The 22,554-nt window shown below is 37.4% G+C and overlaps 1 protein-coding gene across 4 annotated transcripts in view; it reads left to right on the forward strand.

Annotated features, from left to right (window-relative positions):
* LOC130926987 (homeobox protein PKNOX1-like) overlaps positions 1 to 22,554 on the forward strand; it is a 33,206-nt gene that overhangs the window by 2,329 nt on the left and 8,323 nt on the right. Inside the window, exons 2-9 of one of the 4 annotated variants that reach the window (XM_057852390.1) lie at positions 7,378 to 7,490; positions 15,558 to 15,688; positions 16,285 to 16,456; positions 19,544 to 19,744; positions 19,834 to 19,945; positions 20,098 to 20,195; positions 22,152 to 22,280; positions 22,355 to 22,431. In XM_057852390.1, coding sequence (XP_057708373.1) covers positions 7,440 to 7,490; positions 15,558 to 15,688; positions 16,285 to 16,456; positions 19,544 to 19,744; positions 19,834 to 19,945; positions 20,098 to 20,195; positions 22,152 to 22,280; positions 22,355 to 22,431 — 971 coding nt within the window. In that variant the 5' untranslated portion in view covers positions 7,378 to 7,439. Of the gene's footprint in view, positions 1 to 7,377; positions 7,491 to 15,557; positions 15,689 to 16,284; positions 16,457 to 19,543; positions 19,745 to 19,833; positions 19,979 to 20,097; positions 20,196 to 22,151; positions 22,281 to 22,354; positions 22,432 to 22,554 lie in introns of all 4 variants that reach the window. The other 3 variants (XM_057852391.1, XM_057852389.1, XM_057852388.1) reach the window with 3 other exon arrangements.

The raw sequence follows: 22,554 nt of genomic DNA on the forward strand, positions 1-22,554 counted from the left end.
CTAGTTGTCTATTACACACCTTTGTGCTTTCAACAATAGGAACATTAGCCTATACAAAGCTAGAATTCTGCTCAAAAAGTAGCGGGTATTTAAAGATAATCCAAGTACAACAATTTGCCTTTCAGAACCCGGGTATTGGTCAGCTTTCTTTCTGAAAGAAGAAAAAAGAAGTCCTGTGCTAAAGAGAAAAGCAATCCCAATGACAAAGATTTTAACATGTATTTTACAAATGAAATGCCTTAATGAATCTTTTTTTTTTTTTCCTATGAACCGTTTTCAAAAGCTTTATTGGTGGATTTTTTCAAGTTAAAGCGCCACACAGAAATTAATAAATTTAATTGTGTAAGCAGGATCTGTCTATTATTATTTAATTACAGGTGTTTTAGCTCATTTCAATTTATTTAATTTAAATGGGCTATTATTTGTTATGTGTTTATGTTTTACAAATGTGATGTAGTATTCCTTTATATTGTATATTTTATGTTGTATAACTTTAGTTCCTATGTGAATATTAGTTCCTACTTGTTTTGTTGTGGTAGGAGGGGTTTGTATTGAACACGGGGCCGTGTTGGTTATTATTATAGCAGAGAAGACGGCAGTAAATCAACAAAGACAAGTCAACTGTGCCCCGATCTACCACTCAAGAGACCTGATGGAATCAAAAAGTGGGTTACAATTGCATATTAGTCTGAAAATCGACCGGGTCCACCGTATTTGTACACGAGTGACTTCCAGTCTGCCCGTTCCTAGCTACCGGTAGTAGTATTGACGCAGGAGGGTCGCGTCCCGCGTCAAATAATAAACTCTGCCATTCTTTTTGCGTGCGTCGCGTTTAGCCGCATTTGGGACGCGTCTAACACACGGCCGCACTGCGACTGGTGTGCATTGGCTGATTGACTTTAACGCCCGCGTTTCACTGCGTTCTCGTGGCGGCCACGTTGTCGCGCCGTTGACGTTTCTGGGTTTTATACTGTCCTACCATGTTGGTCCTCATTATAGTAGAGAACACGGAGTAAATATAATCTACACAAAGAAACTGTAACCCGATCGACTAACAGCCTCGAAAAGTAAGGGTTACATTACGTCACAAACTCTTTTCGGTACGCCTCCGTTCCGAACCGAGTACCACGTACCGAAACAGTTCAATACAAATACATGTACCGTTACACCCTTAGTATTTACCCGTTTTTGATCCAAAATCTCCAAGTTGCATGTATCACCGAGTGACAAGCTACAGCTGTGAATGAGCACAGCCGGATTTTGGGGGGATTTTATGGGTGAAACATGATAATATAACACGGAGTGGAGTGGTCGAGATTTTCATTTTCATATATTTGCCCTTTTAAACTATTTTTTTCCTCAATTTTCGATTATTTCTAATCTAAAATAACGGGGAAAATCCGATTAACAAAAAAAAAAAAAAAATACAGTTAAGCGATAGTTATGAGGTAGATATCCGTGACTTTTTTACAGACACTAATTTTTTCCATTGTGACGTAATTTGTTTAAAAGTAAAAATATACGAGTGAATAATTTTTTTGTCGTTTTTTTTTTTTTAACTAAATATTAGACATCAATTGATGATTCTAAGCTAAAAATGACAGACATTTCGAGTAATTATGATTACTTACCTTCTTTCGATGTCTAAGTTGAAACAAAAGCGGAAGCGCGACGTCTGTTTCCTACGGAGCCCCCCGGGTGCCAGGATAGAAAAAATAAAAAATCATAGCTAATCTGTACCCACAGTTTACTAATCTGTGGGTACAGTTTAGTAATCTGTACCCACAGATTAGTAAACTGTACCCACAGTTTAGCAATCTGTACCCACAGTTTACTAATCTGTACCCACAGTTTACTAAACTGTACCCACAGTTTACTAATCTGTACCCACAGTTTAGCAATCTGTACCCACAGATTACTAATCTGTACCCACAGTTTACTAAACTGTACCCACAGATTAGTAAACTGTACCCACAGTTTAGCAATCTGTACCCACAGATTACTAATCTGTACCCACAGTTTACTAAACTGTACCCACAGTTTAGCAATCTGTACCCACAGTTTAGCAATGACCCGGTAACAGTAGTCACCAATGTTTGGCGGGGACTCCGAGTCCAAACGCCGAGGGACCGACCGAGAAACCATCTGCGCCATTTGCCCTCGGCGAACAAAGGGGTTTTAAAAGGTAACTATTGCACGTTTTCTTTGGTAGGCGTCTTTCAGGTGTCATCAATCAATATGGCATGTTGTGTTTGCACATTTTCTGTGCTGCTGTCGTGTCCGTGCGTGCTTAATTCAAGTAGTGTTCATTTGTCAGTTACCTATTTTTAGTAGCCGTATTAGCGGCTACTAACACACAACATGCCATATTGATTGATGACACCTGAAAATGTAGACGGCTACCAAAGAAATTGTGCAATAGTTACCTTTTAAAACCCCTTTGTTCGCCGAGGGCAGAAGGTGCAGGTCCCTCGACGTTTGGAGTCCCCGCCAAACACTGGTGACTACCGTTTCCGGGTCATTGCTAAACTGTGGGTACAGATTAGTAAACTGTGGGTACAGTTTAGTAAACTGTGGGTACAGATTAGTAATCTGTGGGTACAGATTGCTAAACTGTGGGTACAGTTTACTAATCTGTGGGTACAGATTAGTAAACTGAGGGTACAGTTTAGTAAACTGAGGGTACAGATTAGTAATCTGTGGGTACAGATTGCTAAACTGTGGGTACAGTTTACTAATCTGTGGGTACAGATTAGTAAACTGTGGGTACAGTTTAGTAAACTGAGGGTACAGATTAGTAAACTGTGGGTACAGATTGCTAAACTGTAGGTACAGTTTACTAATCTGTGGCTACAGTTTAGTAATCTGTGGGTACAGATTACTAAACTGTACCCACAGATTAGTAAACTGTGGGTACAGATTAGCTATGATTTTTTATTTTTTCTATCCTGGCACCCGGGGGGCTCCGTAGTTTCCAGGGTAAAACGAACTAATTAAAAATAATTCGGGGACTTAATGAGCCATGAATCTGCTATGGCAGCATATAGACATATTGTTCTATCAAACACAACAGTTCTTTTGGCTTAAAATACAGCAGTTAATTTTAAAGAGGGGTGCAAGAGCAGAAACTGCGTTTTCAGCCTTGTCTGTGTTTTCCGCCATATATAAATTTAAAATGCATATTCACCTGAGTTTTTGAACACCTGTAGGTCAAAAATACTAGTGGTGGATTCTGCATAGATTTGCCTTTGACCTAACCAGAACTTTCATGATCACATGAAAATTATTATAATGAACAAAAAAAAGACAAGAACAGTTCTGACTTCAAATAAAGTGCCCATATGTATTTTTTCAAATGAATATAATTTGAGTCAACCACAATCAATCAGCCAATATCATTGACGATGTATTCCCCTGAACAATGAGCATCGAACTAAAAGAAACATAAACCCAACAGGTATTGTGCTTTGTCAGCAGATAAACTATTTGGTGCAACAGGAGAAAAGACTTTTGTGGTCTTGGTCCATGACGTTGGGCGTGCGCAGCTGTGCTACTAAACATTAAAAACAGCAAATATGGTGGAACGTCGGCTTTAATTTAGTGTTTTTAGATTTTTTAAATTTAAATATGTTGAATGTTTCCATTTTTGCACCTTTTAGGGCAAAAGAAAAATGCCATTGCTTGGAGTGGGTGGGTATGTTGTCTTCTGGGCTGAGGAGGTTGTTGGGGTCAAGGCAATTGGCTATTGCCTTTTAAATCTGCACTGCACCCTAGGGCCTGGCATTAACAATACATGGTTTTCACGCAGAATTTCGACATTGTTCGAATGGAGACTGAACCATATAAATGCAAATTTGAAATTTTTCGTATTCTTGGAGAGTCACCATGTAAACGGCCCCTGAGTCATTGCCTATTCAATTACCCTATAAAATGCCCCAAAATCAACAGGAAGTGCCCTGTAAAATGCCTCAAAATCAACAGGAAGTGACTGAAAATCACCAGCTAATCGCCTGAAATGGCCCAAAATTACCTCATTGCCTGGCATTAGCTGCCACTGATGGCCGTAGAAGTGGGAGAGGCCCGTTTAAAGCGGGACGGGTTCATTTGCTGCCACCCTCCAATTTCAAATGGATTGGACATTTACTAGTGATAAATTTACAGTAGAAGCATGAAGATAGCTTGTTCTTTTGTTTATTAGTTGTTTTGTCAAATATCCTAGAATGTTTTAGTAACCAATGTATCGATAATCATTGTATCGTCAAATCGTGAGATCATCATTATCGTGAGCTTTTAATTGCAAATCGTATCGTATTGCGAGGTACCAAGAGGTTCCCACCTCTAGTTCTAAGTGGTATTTACTAGTTTGGTTCATTGCATTGACATTGCATGGCATGGCAAACATTTCTAGAGACAAACTCCATCCTTGACAAGTTTCAATCAGGCTTCAGGTCCAGACATAGCACTGAGTCAGCACTGTTAAAAGTGCACAACGACATTTCCCTTTCTGTAGATAATGGAAACCCAGCAATCCTTGTTTTACTAGATCTCACAGCAGCATTTGATACAGTCGACCACACAGTCCTTGTATCTCGTCTAGAACACTTTATAGGTATCCGTGGTAAAGCTCTACAGTGGTTTAAATCGTACCTGGAACATAGGACCTTCTCAGTAATGATTGGGGAATTTTCCTCCTCACAAACCTCTCTGTCTTGTGGGGTGCCACAAGGCTCCATTTTAGGGCCTGTTCTCTTTGCACTTTATCTCCTACCTTTAGGATCAGTTATAAAAAAACATAATATCTCTTTTCATTTTTATGCTGATGACCTGCAGCTGTATCTCCCCCTGAGACCCAACGAACAAACTGCTCTCACTAAATTAATGGAGTGCATATCCGATGTGAAGCAGTGGCTAGCGCAAAACTTTTTACATCTTAACGAAAGCAAAACTGAATATATTACTTTTGGCACACCTTCTATGTTAAATGCCCTTGAGCCCAACCCTGGCACTCTGGCTCCCTTTTCTAAAACACATGTTAAAAATCTCGGAGTGATATTCGATTGCAGGCTCAACTTTGAAAAACAGATTAGTTCTGTTGTAAGAGCAAGTTTTTTCCAGCTCCGTCTCTTGGCCAAAGTGAAGCCTTTTCTTACTCGCCACGACCTGGAAAAAGCAATTCACGCTTTTATAAGCTCGAGGCTGGATTACTGCAACGCACTTTATGTTGGTCTTCCCAAGTCCTCAGTTTCTCGTCTCCAACTTGTTCAAAATGCTGCTGCTCGATTTTTAACAGATACACCTAGACGTGAACATATTACCCCCGTGCTATCATCGCTCCACTGGCTTCCAGTCCATTTTAGAATTGATTTTAAACTTTTACTGTTTGTTTTTAATTCTATTAATGGCCAGGCTCCTTCTTACTTATCAGAAATTTTAACCATCCGTAACTCTGGCAGGACTCTTCGCTCTACCGGCCAACTTCATTTGCAAGTCCCAAGGTCCAAACTCAAACAGTGGGGAGACCGATCTTTTGCGGTTGCTGCACCCAGGTTATGGAATAGTCTTCCCCCGGAGATCCGCACCACTACAAATTTGGGCCTTTTTAAATCTCGTTTAAAGACACACCTTTTTAGACTCGCCTTTCCCCAAGATTAGTTTAGCCTGGTTTTATTTCCTTAGGGTTTTTAATGTTTTCGGATTTTATCTGTTTTATTGTTTTGTTTGCTGTCTGACTAATCGTGATGCGATGTTTCGTTTCTTTTTTTCTTTTCTTTTCTTCCTAATGTCATTGTATAATACTTTCCTGCCTTTTATTTACTATGTGCCATGTTTGTCTTTGTTGTAAAGCACTTTGGGGACCTTTCGGGTTTTGTAAAGGGCTATATAAATAAATTTGATTTGATTTGATTTGATTTGACATATAAAAACATTTTTTTTTCCCCAAAAAGTTTGGGTTTATGGTTACGACTTTGTAATTCCATTTTCCACTTTTCTTTACTTTTGTACTTTCTATTGCCTATATATGTAACGTACATTTTCCTCCTTATTTTATACACTTAGTTTGACCTGAAACACGAAGAAATTACATTTAACAAATATTTTCTGCATAACTAGGACGTAAAATAAGGTTTGAATATAGCCTCTAATTTCAGCAAAACAAAACTTTTACCATTTTAGTGACACGTTTTCATTTAGTTTGGACCCAAGCAACACAAATAAAATGATTAAAAGCCAGGGAGAACTTTTTTTTTTTTTTTTTTTTCCCTGGGATATTGTGTTAATAGACTGACAGGCAGGAGGGCTCAGAGTCTCACTCGCTTTGTTGTTGTTGTTCTTCATCCTGTTCTCGGTAAGGACACTAACTAAAATTGCTACTCCTTCGTTATCTGTGGACTGATGAAAATGAAATTTGGTAGGTATATTCTGGGGTTGTATACACATTGATCCCGAGTTTTATTTTTTGTCTCATACATTAATTAAAACTTAGACTTAATTGCAGACGTAATGTTGCCTGTAGTTGCTGAGGTAGCCAGTTGAGGGCATTTTTTTGAGTGTTTAGCTGCTATGCATTAAAACACACTTTGTTTGATTGTGATTTTTACACCTATAGGAGGATCTTTTGGATCATTGTTGAAATATCTTGTTTTCACCAGGCCTCTGTCCTCATGTTCTGACATTATCGTAGCATCTTTGAGTTTTCAAAATAAAAATTTCAGCTGTATCATTAAATATTTTCACGGAACAAAGATTTGTCCAGACAAGATCAGTCAATTATGTATGAAAGAAATCGTTAAAAAAAACAAAACAAATTTGACCCCAAAATTTTTTGGAGTGGGGTTCAATTAGTAACCTTCATCTTAAATCACCCCTATCTTGTAGCATTATAATTAATAATGAGGTTGTGGGTTCGATTCTCCGCCCTGATGAACTCGCCTAAGTGTCGTTGAGCAAGATACTGAACCCCACGTTGCTCCTGGTGCTGCGTCACCAGTAGGTAGATGGCGAGATAGTGTAAAGCGCTTTGAGCGCCTTGAAAGGTGGAAAAGCGCTATACAAGTAAAACACCATTTAACACCATAATTAATGTGTGTTCAACTTGTATACTGTGCATGATTTTGTTTAGTTGTTCTGTTTTATCTCCCAAGCGGCCAATATGCCTGATTGTCAATTCAGCCCTGCATACAGTACAATTTTTAATTTGTCATTAGGTACTTAAAGTATATTTCAAATAATCTAAAAACTAAAGTGTTCAGCAATTAATGTTTATTCATTTGTTTTGCAAAGAATACCCTAAACAGTTTCCCTAATTTGACATGGTCATTGGAACGTTTCTGCAAAATTAAGTGATGAAATTAATAAAGACATTGTGCTTTTGTTTAGACTGACTACCTGTTGGAGCAATCTACAATGCCTGAGTGCTTGCAGCCTCTGCATTGAATGTGATGGCAGCCCATTCGGTTTCCATAGAAAAATACTCCAAGGGAAAGCCACAGGTCAGTGAGTAAGACCAATGGTGAATTATTTAATACACTTTTTTTCTGACACAATAAAAATGTTTCATTTTGTCTGCCCACATGTTTTTACATTTTAGGCCGGTCAATGTGTTCTTTGGTATATTACCACTTCAGCACGTCTTTTCTTTCACAATGGGACTTTGCGGGGGCTTCTTGCTGGTAGATTGACTTCACAGATTGAACTCATAGATGTCATCTGATTGTGAATAGCACTCACAGACAAGTTGAGAGTTTCTTTGATCCACCTGGAGCTGATCATTCAGCCTTTGCCAGTTTGGTTATTCTATGATACTTTCGAAAGGTTTCTTTTTCCTCTATCTTTCGGGTTTTGGCTACCATTTTAAAGTGTTTGATATCACTATAGCAGAACAGCCTATCATCTTAGTGCAGATGTCGGCAACTCAAAATGTTGAAAGAGCCATATTGGACCAAAATAGCAAAAAACAAATATGCCTGTAGCCACAAAAAAATTAAAAGCTTTATATAAGCCTTATAATGAAGGCAACACATGTTGTATGTGTCTATATTAGCTATAAAGGGTGTCCATAAAGTCTCTTTACCATTTCAAAAATGTATTAAAAATGCAACTAATTAGAAATTTTGTTCAGATTTGTTCTATTGTATTCAGTGTTTATTGAAGTTTTTTTTTTTTTTTTTTTTTTTTTTTTTTTTTACCTCTTTTGATACACCTCTACATGGGCACCATTAGTTGTCGAAGCACATCAAGACGGTACTCGATTTCTTGCTATGTTCGCTGTAGCATAGCCTCATCAATTATGGCAATGGCATCAGTAATCCTTCGTTTAAGGTCAGTAATGCAGTGTAATAAAAAAAAACTTTTATAAACACTGAATACAATAGAACAAATCTGAATAAAATATCTAATCAATTGCATTTTTAATTTTTGAAATTGTAAAGAGACTTTATGGACATCCTGTATTAGCCTCCTATCAAAATGACTAAGTTGGCTACAAATACATGAGCATTCATGATTATTATATGTTTATTTTCCCTGTAGTGCATCTTTTAGATAATGATGCACCACGTGACTATTCTGTTGTACAAGGCCAACACCAGTTTAACTTAATTAGAATATTAATGAATTATGTTTAATTGCTTTGATGAAAGAAATGCAATTAAAAAAAAGTCATTTTTGTTTTGAAGATTCGAGAAAAACAACAAAATAGAATGTGCATAACGTGCTCCTTAACTGGGCAACAAAGAAGTACAACAAAACGCAGCCTCCATTTATTAAAAAAATAAAATAAAACAACACCCTATAGAAAAGCTAAAGTACTGCATATAATCGGAGTTCACCTATGTTGATAAATGACTCTTTCATTTACTAGTCACCATCAGTGAACGGTTTTCCATGCTTTATTCTTATTTATCTCCTGGGTTGCATCAAAACTTGCAGCAATAGTGGAGTTTGGAGATGCAATCCACTTCTATTTTGGCGCTCCTCTAATTTCTCCAGAAGTAATGCAATCGCACTTACTGGGTACTCGGCTGCAGTAGAAATGTCTTTCCACATGACTCTTTTTGTGATTTGACAACTTCTCACTACAGAGCAAACAATCAGAAAGTTCTTCCGCATTGGCAATGAATGCAATTGATTCGGCCCAACAAACGTTGAATCCTCTGTTCTCCTCAGTTAGTTTTCTCTTTTCCCCTTTGGGATCCATGGCCCTTCACTTAGCTGCCGGTTTGTTTACAACAGCCGCCCTGCTGATAGAAACGTGTGTCACAGGCTATGACGCAAATCTATGTTAACGGAAATGTTGAAATGTAAAATATATTTTACATATTTTTACACCATTTGAAAACGTTGAGAATGTTAGTGTCATGTTTGTCCTCCTATAGAAACCATATTGAAACAAAAAAATATTTCCCTTACCTATCTTTTTCCATTTTCAAACATTTTTGAAAACGCTCCAGGGAGCCACTAGGGTAGGGGTCCTCAAATACAAATCTTGAAGGTCCTCAATTGTCTTTTTTCATACAAGCATGGGTCCATTTATTAATGTCGGTTCAGTACAAGGCAGGTCGAAGGTGGTAAAGGTGGTTTTCTTTTGACCAAACAAAAATAGAATGCACATTCTGATTGATTAAAAATAAACACAATATTTTCTTGACTTAAAATAAAAATATAAAAAAACATGCAAGTACAAAGTTTACACATGTACACTAAATAATTGCCAATATCTGTCATTAAGGTGCAAACAATAACTATTGACAGTACATTTTGTAACTTTAAAACACTGCTGGACAAAAAAAAACATGTGCAAGTAGTACAGTACATGTTCACATGTACAGAACATAAATGACAAGCTCTGTCATTAAGGTGCAAACATAATAATTATTGACAGTAGCTGTAACTATAAAACACTGCTCAATGAGAGAAATGGCATTTGGGGTCACAGAGCTGTTTACTCACATCATCAGCCAGTACTTCAGTGCGTCTTGTGGTTGATGAATCTGGGAGTGAGATTTGTTTGATTGTTGTTGTCATTTTCTCCTTTTCTTTTCCTTCGAACATTGCTGCCATCACCTGAGTAATACATACCTGTCAACCTGAGGCCGTTGGCAATCTTACAAATAGTGACGTATGCTCTTACAAATTGGTGACTAATCTCAATTTTTAAAATGATATGAATTTATTGGTAATATTGTAACTAGGGCTGTCAAAATTATCGCGTTAACGGGCGGTAATTAATTTTTTAAATTAATCACGTTAAAATATTTGACGCAATTAACGCACATGTCCCGCTCAGACAGTATTCTGCCTTTTGGTAAGTTTTACAGCAAGGCTTTTTGTGCTGTCTAACGGCGAACTCTTGTGGTCGCTTTGCGACATGGTTTATTGTTTTCTTGCCAGTTCAATATGGCTGCACGACGTCTCGGGCTGACGCCTACGTTGTAATGTTGTGCTTATATGATCCTTGGACAAGATTTGTCCGTAAGTATAGTTGTTGTAAAGAATGTACATATTATGTTAGTAAGCGAAATGTTATATTTTTTGTATGAGACGCTTTTTGTTTGTTTAGTGAACCCGTATAGCGTGCTAAGCTAACGTTGTTGCTAATGCAATGCTTGTGTACTTTTTTTGTAGTTTTACGACGGTCCTTATGTACCGGTGTTGAATGTATATATCCATGTGGTGTCTTATCTTTCCATTCTAACAATTTATTTTACAGAATATATATATAATTTACAGAAAAATATGGCATATTTTATAGATGGTTTGAATTGCGATTAATTGCGATTTATTACGATTAATTAATTTTTAAGCTGTAATTAACTCGATTAAAAATTTTAATCGTTTGACAGCCCTAATTGTAACATATAACCTAACCTGGTGCAATCAAAGAACAATCAATATCTTCAGCTACATCATGATTACTAAAATTTAACAGTGACTTTTGTTATAATTGTATGTAGCACTTTTGGCAATTTCTATCATGTTCTATCAGCTCACAATTCAGTTTGACTTGAAGGTAGTTCGTTAGTGTGTCCAATTATAAATTAAAAAGGTCCATTGATAAAATTAACTTACCGATGCAATCTTTGAGTCAGGGAACATTTCTTTTGCTAATTCTGAGAAGTGATCAGCAATAGTTGCAGGCAAATTGTGTTCGGCAACAAATTGGCAGAATGAAATCTCCGCTTTCGTCACTTTTCATTCTGCAGACTTCATCTTTTTGACCAGTGTTGTTAATCTTACTTTTAAAAAGTAACTAATTGGTTACAAATTACTTCTCCCAAAAAGTAATTGAGTTAGTAACTCATTTACCTGAAGGTAAGAGTAATTAGTTACTTGGCTATGTAATTCGTGTTACCTTTCATGTTTTTTTTTTAAAAAAAAAAAACATAGTAACCTTTGCTTTGTTTGGAAATCGTTTAATGTTGTGAATTAACTGTTAAAGTTGTTAAAATTGCTAACGTTTTTGCATTAGTTCCCTTCTGTCTACTTTCGATTCGATTTTAGTTAAAAAGTTCTGTTCGCCAGCAAAGTTCACTACAACAGAGCCTTTCTGAGAAGTCTACTGCTTCAAAATGGCGGCTGTTTATTAACGCTGCTGTCTGTCATTTCGCATGTAGTTCTATAAGTGTTTGATATCTAGGCGTAGGTTGTAGGCTGTCGGCTACAGTCAGGAAATATTGGAGCCACCTTGCCTAGCATCGCGTTTGCTACAGCGTCACAACACTCTTCTCTTTCAGTGTCTCTGACTTTTCTCGCATCATTCAACAAACGTAGTAACGCACAATTTCTCGTTGCCGAAAAGGTGACAAAATCCGAACGGAGAAAAAAAAAACGTAATGCACGAAAAACGTACAGATTTTGAACGTACGGCGTACACATTTAAAAATCATTGCTCACTTGTACAAATTACGCCGAAACCATACAACTTGATAGGTATGGTAATACACTCTTTTATTATTTCTCCATCAGAGAACGGCTTCTTAGTTTTTCCAGCAGCCACGACACTCTGAGTGAGCACTCTGTTGCAATTTGTTGTTGTGTCATAGATTTAACAATAACCTTGTTTGACTCTTGATATGACTGCTTCAACCTGTTAATTTCTTGCCTTCTCAATTCTGATTTAGGAGTAAACATCTCTTCAAAAGAGCTGTTTAACATAATGGAGTGTCACATTTTCACTTTTCACTGCGCAATTGTCTTAAAGCATATTAAGCACATAGGTTTGGTACTTGCAGTTGGTTAAATGGACGCATATTTGTCAGTCCATTCCTCATTGAAACGGCGATTTTGGTTGTCCACTTTTCTTCTCTTGGTCAACTTTGAGCATGACATTTGTTAGATTCGGTCTTCCACTGGTGGCATGTAAACAGATTGCAAAGTGCTGGGTGCGACTTGTGTCTGCTGCGGTCCATCAATTCTAGCTAGCAGAATGCAGGGTCTCTCAGCCAATCAGCACATCCATGCACTCTCTCTCAGCCAATCAGCGCATCTATGGAGGCTCTCTCAGCCAATCAGCGCATCATTGTCATAGAGATGACAACAGAAGTGTGAACATGGAAGATATTTGACTAAAGGTGAAACAGAATTTAGTGATAGAATAGTAGCACATAGCGATAGATTGGAGATTCATACAAATAATATATGTTAAAAACAAGTTTTTTTTTTGTTTTTTTTTTTTTTTTTTGTGGAAAAGTGCTATTTGCTCTGGGTCCGCAGAGAGGTGTGCCGTGGTCAGGTCATGGACCGCTAATTGAGGACCCCGGCACTAGGGCAACGCTAAAGAGCCGCATGCGGCTCTAAAGACGCCTGTTGTCGACCCCCGGCCTAGTGTCTCAAATGACCCATTTTATTCTGTTTTTCAGGACAAATGGACAGTCAGCATATGCAATGTCAGTTCCCTTAAGGGCCCCCTGCTAAACACCTTTTTTGGGGGGGGGGGGGGGGGCAAAAGTAACAGACTCTGTTATTGAACTCAGCATTGCTCTTTTTCAATACACGCCCTTGAGTTGATAATTCAGTTTAACCGCATCAGTAGCGTGGAAGTCATGCTGTTTCGGTCTGTTGGTTTCTATACCTTTACTATATGCCCCAGAAACTTACAGTGTATAGGTTGAAATTGTAACAAAAAACAATTATAAATCTTGCTGCTGTTATAATTTAGAACACAACCGTTCAGTATGTCTGCTACAGCACACAATTCAAAGCGGTTTTCAAGTGCTGTTGCTGGCAAGTAATTGCCAGTAAAGTCATTTGAAGATACTTCAAATGAATACCGTGAGAGACGTTTTGTTCTGTTTTATTTTTAAAGGGCAGCAGTGGTTCAATTGGTATCGCAACTCATCCATTGACATTTTGTTTTGATAGTGATGGGTAAAATGAACAGACTCCGAAGTGTGGGTCGAGTAATAGTAGGTAGGTAGGGACTCAGGAGTGATGTAAGCAATTTAAGTTTGAACCTTCCTGAACTACCGTAACACGTGACAGATTCAGGAAGTGGTCCGCTGATTTTGGTTAGACCGCGTGTGGAGTTTGGAATTTGGATCAATGGACATGGCGAAGAGGAAGTAATTCCTGGTTTGGGAGTATTTTTTATATACCTCACCAGTAACAATAAGATTTTTCTTATAAAAACCATATAAAAAAGATTTTATTCATTTGACAACAGAGAAATTCACTATTGCAAAGCTTATATGCATGTTGCCTTCAAAGTGAATGTAGAAGCCTTCTACCTTTGTATGAGGGCTTAGCACAGCAGTTATGCTTATTGATCATGGGATGTCTCCAAACTAAGATGCTTGCGATTTTTTTCATGTGAGCAGACCATTTCCATTCATGATGCAAAAATTACATGAACAATAAATGATTGAAAAATAATGACCTATAAACTATTTACACACACTGTACTGAAGCCATGTGCCTTTGTTGTTATTTTGAGCCAGAAGCACTTTTTGAGCCATATGGGATATGGCAATGCCTTATTGGCATATACTTGATCCAAAAAAGTGATTGTTGCAGTATTTTGAGTTCAACAGCAAATATTGAGGTGTAATATAGGCACTTTTCCATAACCTCAGTTGATGTTGTTCTCTTATTTTTCACAGAATGCTTATTGTAAAACGTTCAAGTTGTTACATTTATAATTGTTAAAGTATTCAGTGGGGAATTACAGTACAATTAGTCATAATGTTAAGTCCACGGCCGCATCTATCGGTATCGGTTTGATATCAGTATAGGATTTTGGGAGTTGGACAATATCAGGACATCAGTTATCAGTTAAAAAGTCATTATCGGACGACTGTAATTACAATTTGTGAGTGCGAAACTGTGCATTTGGGCATGGGCATTAATTTAGTTTAAAGTGGCATTAAAAATAATTAAAGCAACACTAGGTCACTTTTCAAACTTTATAAAATATTTTCATAACATTTGTGATATGTCGACTGACAACTCGAATGACACCGCTTTTATATCTTGAGGGGGTCTGTATCGCTTTCACCAGCACTAATTAACTTTGAGGAGGGTGGCAGGAACCCTGCCACACACAAAAACTACAAATGTGCTGTTCGCTTTACGGCATACGTCACTTCCTCCTTTCACCATTCATTTTAAAGACTGAAATCTATGTGAACGCAAATGCTGCATGGATGGCAGAGCAAGAAAAGAGACAAAAAGCTTTGTCCAAGGAGGGGAAAAAAAGGGAGGTTACCAAGATACTTAAAAATAAATATTGGCCTTGCTTTTACTCGCTAGCGTGAGCTCTAGTTTCATGGTGGTTGCTATTCCATTTGGTGTGTATTTGTCAACATGATGTGGTAGAAAATAAGCTATTCTACATTTTGACCTCTAGATAGCATCATAGAGTGAATGAATCAATATGAAGTGTCGACACAGCACAGTTCGCTAAAAGTGTTCAGATAAGGCTTCATGAAGCTTCAGCTGAAGTTCACTCCGGTTTGATTCCCAAAGTGTCCTTGGACAAGATGCTGAACCCTGATTTACTAAATTTTGAAGCTCCTTGCGCTGGAAGAGCCACCTTGATTGGTGCATAAATACGTGTAAGAGGGATGAATGTGAGCGTTGGAATGTGGGTAATGTGATAGTGTGAATAAAGTGCCACAAATTACTATTTACAAATTGTCAATTAAGTTATCACATGAGATGTGTCATTGTGACTTTCAATACAATTGAAACACATGACCGGCTGTGTACTAGATGTTTTTTTTTTCTTCTTTTTTTTTCTTTTTTTTAAAAAATTATTTAAAAATACAATCTGAACTTTTGATCTCATCTAACATTCATCTTTTTATGTCAGCGACCAATGTTTCTAAAGTGGTGGCCAGATTTTGTCATTGTGAATATTCACAAGATTTGTCGTGAAGCAAGCCTCTGTTTGTGATTCAGCCCTCTGGCTCCCATTGATCCCTTGGTCCTTCACATGATGTGATCATGACTCTCGATCTCAATCTATTTTTTGACATCTTCTGTCAGTGTTTGTGTCACATTGTTTTTTATTTTTTTCTTCGTGCTTTAAGTGGTTATGCTTTTTTTAAATTTTATTTTAGCAGATGCAAGGAGTAGCCAAGGTAGAGAGTGATTCAGAAGAAAAGTTTGAGGGGATGTTAGCAGAGCCACCCAGCCCGACATTCACAGATCCACTGACGCCCATGGACGTGGACAAAGCCTCAATATATCGGTATAATGAAGTCTCTGTGACTGTTTTTTATTGTTTTATTTATGGGATGTGATGATGACTGTGTTGTGGTGTGCGTATATATGTGGGTGTACACTCTAAAACAAAAGCCCTTTCCTGATTTGATCACAATTAAATGTGGAAGACATTTGTAAATTTTCATTGACAACCCAAATAAACATAGTATGCAGTTTCAAAATGATTTTAATTATTAAGATGAAAAATATCCATCTATGAATTGCCCCTTGAACCTAATATTGGCAGCAATAACTGAAATTAAAGTTTTGTTATAAATGGTGGTGAGTCTTCCGCATAGCTTTGGAGGAATTCAGGCTCACTCTTCTGTACAGCGTTGTTTTATCTCACTAATATTAGCCAATGACTTAAAGATATTCGAAGCCACACCGCCCAAATTTCACAAATTTGAAACAGTATTATGATGTATCATTAATTGAACCAAATTGCAAGATTGTGAAAATAGACAAGTGAGATTAACTGGGCAATATTAAAGTACTCATAAACCAAGTCACCAATCAGTCAGTTAGTCAAACAGTCATCACTGTTCAAATGTGTGTATGCATTTATTTCCCTTTTTACAGACACCCCTTGTTTCCATTGTTGGCTCTGTTGTTCGAGAAGTGTGAGATGTCAACTCTCAGTTCTGAATGCATCACCTCTGCAAGCTTTGATGTTGACATTGAGAACTTTGTTCGCTGTCAGGAGAAAGACGGAAAACCCTTTTTCAGTGAAGACCCAGAACTTGACAACTTGGTGAGCTAGCATCCTACTGCTAATAATGCACTGGCATCCTACGGCCATTGATAAACTGTCTGTATTATGTCTATTTGGCTTCAAATTTTAATTTTTTTATACTTTTTTTTTTTTAAACGTGATATATTCTAGACTTTCTTCGGCCATTGAATTGATCGAAACTTAACTGCCTTTTATCCACAGGCTTCTTTGGGTCATGCAACAACTTAGGCTAGTACCTGCTGAGTAACATAACATAACATAACATAGTAACGGCCGATAGCATAATCATAGCCCATAATGATTTAAATTCACCAATTTAAAAATGTAGTATGTAGAATGTAGTAACTGATAAATAACAGTATAAGTCCTGAACTTGGAACATAATAACTTATTGCCCTTATTAAATGATTGGCTATTCATTACATTATTGGTCTGGGGGAGAGAAAAAGTCTTTGCAAATACAGGGAGTCCCCGGGTTACAACGTACTCGACTTACGTGATGTCGACATTACGACACCGGAGTCTCATCTGCCATTTTGTCGCCAGTTAACAGTACCTTATTGTACCGCATAGCATCTTCTTTTTTTACATTACTTTATTAATACGACGTCTTCTGCCCTCACTTGACTTGAAGTTGTTCAACTTGACAGACAGCAAACAAGGTAAATGTGGTTTTTGAAGCTTTTTACTTCCTTCAGTTTCGACACACTTATGTTCAAAACGACACACATTTTAGCAATAAAACACTTGACACACAACAATTGGTGTTCAAACGTCCATCTAGTCTTATCAATATATAAATTTAGTAGATTAAATTATGCTAATTTTCCTAATAAAAGTCAGCTATCTTAATGCTACGAATTCTTATGAATTTACGATTCTCATAGCAAATCGCTCACACATAACTCCACAAACTGTAGCCATAGACATAATTACAAATGTATATGGCGGAAAACACTCAGGTGACTTGAAGTTCTGCTCTGAGACCCCCAATTTGGCCAAATTTCAAAATTGTCCGTTATACACGTGTGATACATCATTGGAAATCTTAAAATCTGGGGGAAGAAAAATTTTGATCAGGAAGGCATGTAAAAAAAGAATTTTTTTTAAACCGCAAAACCCTAACTGGAGATGAGGGCATAATTAAAGACGCCATGATTTTAACGAGATATTATCGCGTACTTACCTTGTTTTGATCCAAAAACTCCATGTATCACATGTATATATTTACGCTTTTAAACATGTTTGTTTGTTTTTTTTCCCTCAATTTTTCTTTGTTTGGATCGATTATTTATAATTTAACATATCGGGGAAAATGTGATAGTAACAAAAAATATATAATTAAGCAATAGTTATGAGGTAGATATCCGGGACTTATTTACAGACACCGTTTTTTTCATTGACATAATTTTGTTAAGTTTAAAATATGCAAGTGAAATTTTTTTTTAAGTCGTTTCTTTTTTTAAAACGAAATATTAGACATCAATTAATGATTCTAAGCTAAAAATGACTGACATTTTGAATAATCAATATAATTACTTACCTTCTTTTCATGGCTGGGTTGAAACAAAAATGGTTGCGCGATGTCTAAACGGGGGTTTCCAGGGTAAAACGGACAAATTAAAAATAGTTCTGGGGCTTAATGCAGCATGAATCTGCTATGGCAGCATTTAGACATATTGTTTTATCAAACACAACAGTTCTTTTGGCCCAAAATACAGCAGTTTATTTTAAAGAGGGGTGCTAGAGCAGAAACTGCTTTTTTCAGTCTTGTCTGTATTTTCGGCCATACACAAACATATATTTGCTGAAATAACTTACCTTGCCTGTGGGTCCAACCAGAGCGCAGCTGTCCTTTATCCAAGACAGACGAGTCTGCTCCTCAGTGATACAAGTCGACAGTCCAGCCAGGTGGCAGCGTATCCTCCATCATTAATCAAAATACAATACTTTTGGACTTTTTGGATAGTTATTTTCAGATTTAGGGTACTTAAAGAGTTCATTCCAATTCAAGCGGAAATTCGGGTTATGTCGCCAGTGTAGGGACGGAACTTGTTCGTAACCCAGGGACTACCTGGATAATGAACCCATAAACCAGCGATCACAGCTACAGACCCAGAACTGTCCCACATGTACGCAGACCTACAGTCTACTGAAAAAGCTTCTTAAAGATTGGTCGATGAGGTGTCATGTACCATTCCGACACATTGCAAACTGTATTGATACTGTGTCAATGAGAATTCTGAGAATAAAGTCAGAATTCTGACTATAAGAAAACTGACCTTTTTTCTTCACTGGCCCCAATTAGAAGAGGATTCATTTAAATGTATAACGTACGTCTTTCAAACATATAGTAATTAAAGAATATGAATGTGAGTCACCCTTTTATTTTTGCTTCGCTATACCGGTGGTTGAGGCTATCAGAGTAGTGTTTACATGCTGTGCGCTAATAGGGCCGGCTAACATTGCGTACAAACATCAGACCATTGATATGTAATGATGTATAATTTAAGTATGATAAACCACGTTGATTTCTTGGTCAGTTACACTGATTATTTTACAACTGACGATGCTAAATCCAGCTCAGTTTAGACTTCACGCTCTCCCATCCAATACATGGAGTGAGAAACAATTTATTGCTCAAACTAAGGAACTTTATTCGCCATTTTAATTTACCACGCGGTCCAAAACATATAAGCCCGCAGCCCTCTCTGGCATTCTGACACTCATTCCGTGAATAAAAACCAGCACAAAAGAACTTTAGTAGATCGGACTTCACATTTCTTCCAAAATGTCAGTAGTGGGTCATGTTCTGTTTAAATATTATTTTCTCTGTTATAGTAGTTCTAAGAATTTCTTTTGATTCTTAGAGCAAACTCCTGTTACATAAAAGTCATTTACAGTATGATAAAAGATTATTATTGCTTTTTAATCGCCCTGACTTAAATATTCAAACGTATTGTGCCAATCTACGTGTGTGTGTGCTACTTTTTCACTTTTTAACTTAATTGATATTCTATGTGTAGCCTGTGCTGTTTTGGTGGGTGTACAAAATTGGAGACCCTTTCCTAGTGTGGACTTTTTTGTGTTTGCACTGTTGTGTAGATGGTAAAGGCTATCCAGGTTCTGCGAATCCACCTGCTGGAGTTGGAGAAAGTGAGTGACCTGTGTAAGGACTTCTGCAGCCGATACATTGCTTGCCTCAAGACTAAAATGAACAGTGAGACCCTGCTGAGTGGAGAGCCTGGTAGTCCTTACTCTCCTGTTCAAAGCCAAACCCCAAGTTTCTCGCCAACCAAATCCCAGGTCGTTGATTCGCATCAAGTCACCCTGTCAATGTATTGTGAGATTTCCCAAAAAAACAAAACTCAAATCTAAGGTCCTTTTGTTATTAGGTCCCCTGCTCCATCTCAGGGAGTCCTCAGGGTCAAATTGTGGTTCCAGCTTCAGCCTTGCAACAAGGAAATGTCACGGTCACAGCAGTAAATCCCACCCAGGTTGTTGCAGGTATGTCATCCTGGCATACTACCGCACCGGCAGGTAACTGTCCTGTTACTGTATTATTGCAGCAGGGGTATTCTCATATGGAAAATGGCAATGTGATTCTGCTTTTGACCACCAACAATGCCAATATATATGCATTTGTGTGTTCCTCCCAGGTGGCACAGTGTATCAACCTGTAACAGTAGTCACTCATCAGGGCCAGGTCGTAACACAGGCCATTTCCCCAGGGACTCTACGTGTCCAAAACAATCAGGTTTCTCATTTCCCTTTCTTTGAATGTCTCAGAAGGCTCAATAGACTCGCACAAACAAGTTTTACTAGCTAGCTGTCTAATTCCCTTTGAAAACCCCCCAGTGCACATGTTTATGAACAACCAATGTTCAAAAATGTGGCTGATAAAGCTCATGAATTGCTTAGCAAAGTGCATCCATTTATCCATCGCAGCCCAGACTTCCTTTTCTCCAGCTACTTTGTTCAGCTCTAATAGGGGAACCTTAAGATGGGAAATAGTTGTCCGATATCCCAATATTGTCCAACTCCAAATGTCCGGTATCGATATAAAACCCATATATGCAGTCGTGGACTTAACATATTATGGCCAATTGTATTGTTATTCACCAATGGATGCTTTAATAATGATAAATGTAACAACTTCAAGGTTTTCCAAATAAAAATTCTGTGAAGAATAAGACAAAAAGTTAATTGATGAGTTATTCCCAAAATGCTGGGCTTTTGCACAGATTATTTTATTACTTAGTGAATATTTCTTTCCGGTAATGCAGTAGTTAATGAGTTTATAATGGATTATTTTTCAATTGTTTATTGTTCTTTTAATTTCTGCACTATGAATGCAAATGGTCTGCTCACATAACAAATCCCAAGCATCTTAGTTTGGAGTCCTCTAATGGTCAATAAGCATAACTGCTGTGCTAAGTTGTGACCAGTCCTTGTGCAAAGTTGGAAAGCTTCTACGTTCACTTTGAAGTCAACATGCATATTGGTCCAAAACCGATGACGAAAACCTGATGTTGATATTATCCGATATCATTTTATCGGACAAAATTATTGGCTGCCCGATAATAATAATACGAGAAAAAACGTTGAACTCTTACTATGAGAATGTTGAATTAATAGTACGAGAATAAAAATCGTATTATTACGTAGGGCTAATGTAGCTAAATGAGCAGCTACCTATATAATTACGTAATATCCGAGTGAATAATTTTACCAAGTCGGTTTTGTTTTTTTTTTCTCAAATAATTATTAGACATTAAATAATGATTCTAAGATAAAAATGACAGACATTTTGAATTATAAATATAATTACCTACCTTTTTATGGCTAGGTTGAAACAAAAGCGGTTCCGCGGGGTCTGTAAACGGGGGGTCTCCAAGGTAAAATGGACAAATTAAAAATAGTTTGGGGGCTCAAAGCGCCATGAAACTGCTATGGCAGCATATAAACATAGTTATATCAAACACAAGAGTTCTTTTGGTTAAAGATACAGCAGTTTATTTTACAGAGGGGTGCAAGAGCAGAAACTGCTTTTTCAGCCTTGTCTGTGTTTTCGGCCATATATTAAGACGTATTGTTAAATTATACAAATTATAATTTATCTTTGAATCTTTAAAAAAAACATCTCATTTGCAAGGGGTGGCAGTTTTTATTTTGGTGTGGTGGTGCGCCCCAATCTTTTATATGTAGGGGAAACCCTGATATTGTAATCGCAGGGTAGCTGAGTGTTGACAAATGAGTGTTTCTTTGCATAATTGCTAGTGAATGCACTGCCAGTCATTTTTTGAAGAATAAGTCCACATAATGGTCGTACTGCTGCATTTTCTTCTAGGGCCTGTCCCACTCCTTCTCTGTTGACTTATTATAATGTAATTAGGAGCTCTGAAAAAATTCGGTTTGCAGTAATTGCTTCAAAGCGTTGTGCAATAAAATAACAAGTTCAGACTATGGTAATGTTTGGTGATTTTTTAAATTTTATTTTGGTAATTGTTGTACCCGGCATTCAAACCCCAAATGTTTGTTATTTTGTTATTTTTGTTTATTTAGTGTTTTTGTTTATTTAAGTTAGTTGGCCACTGCAGCTTTTTCCTATGTTAACAGAAGGGTAGCAACACGTCGTATTGCTCGCACACTATGTACAGTAAATAAAATGGAGTTGAGTTGGTGTTGGCTCACCTAACGTTTCTTTGCTCAGCTCCAGCTGCGGTTTCACCAGGACTTGAACCTCTTCAATCATGATGACAACTCAACAAAAAACAAACGTGGAGTTCTACCCAAACACGCCACCAATGTCATGCGATCATGGCTTTTCCAGCACATTGGGGTTAGTCTGTGTGCATCAAGACATTTGTAAATCTTGTACAAAAACAACAAATTTCTTCCTCCTTCCCTCTGTAGCACCCTTATCCAACAGAAGATGAAAAGAAACAGATAGCCAGTCAGACAAATCTGACACTTCTACAGGTCAATAACTGGTGAGTGATGTCCCCTACTGACCCACAAATGCACTTAACAGTCACCCGAGCATTCGAATGTATTTTAAAATATGATGGGTTAAACAATGTTTGAGTTGGAATATATTGCATTTATTGGTCAAC

Source organism: Corythoichthys intestinalis, chromosome 12 (assembly GCF_030265065.1).
Source record: "Corythoichthys intestinalis isolate RoL2023-P3 chromosome 12, ASM3026506v1, whole genome shotgun sequence".
NCBI lineage: Eukaryota > Metazoa > Chordata > Actinopteri > Syngnathiformes > Syngnathidae > Corythoichthys > Corythoichthys intestinalis.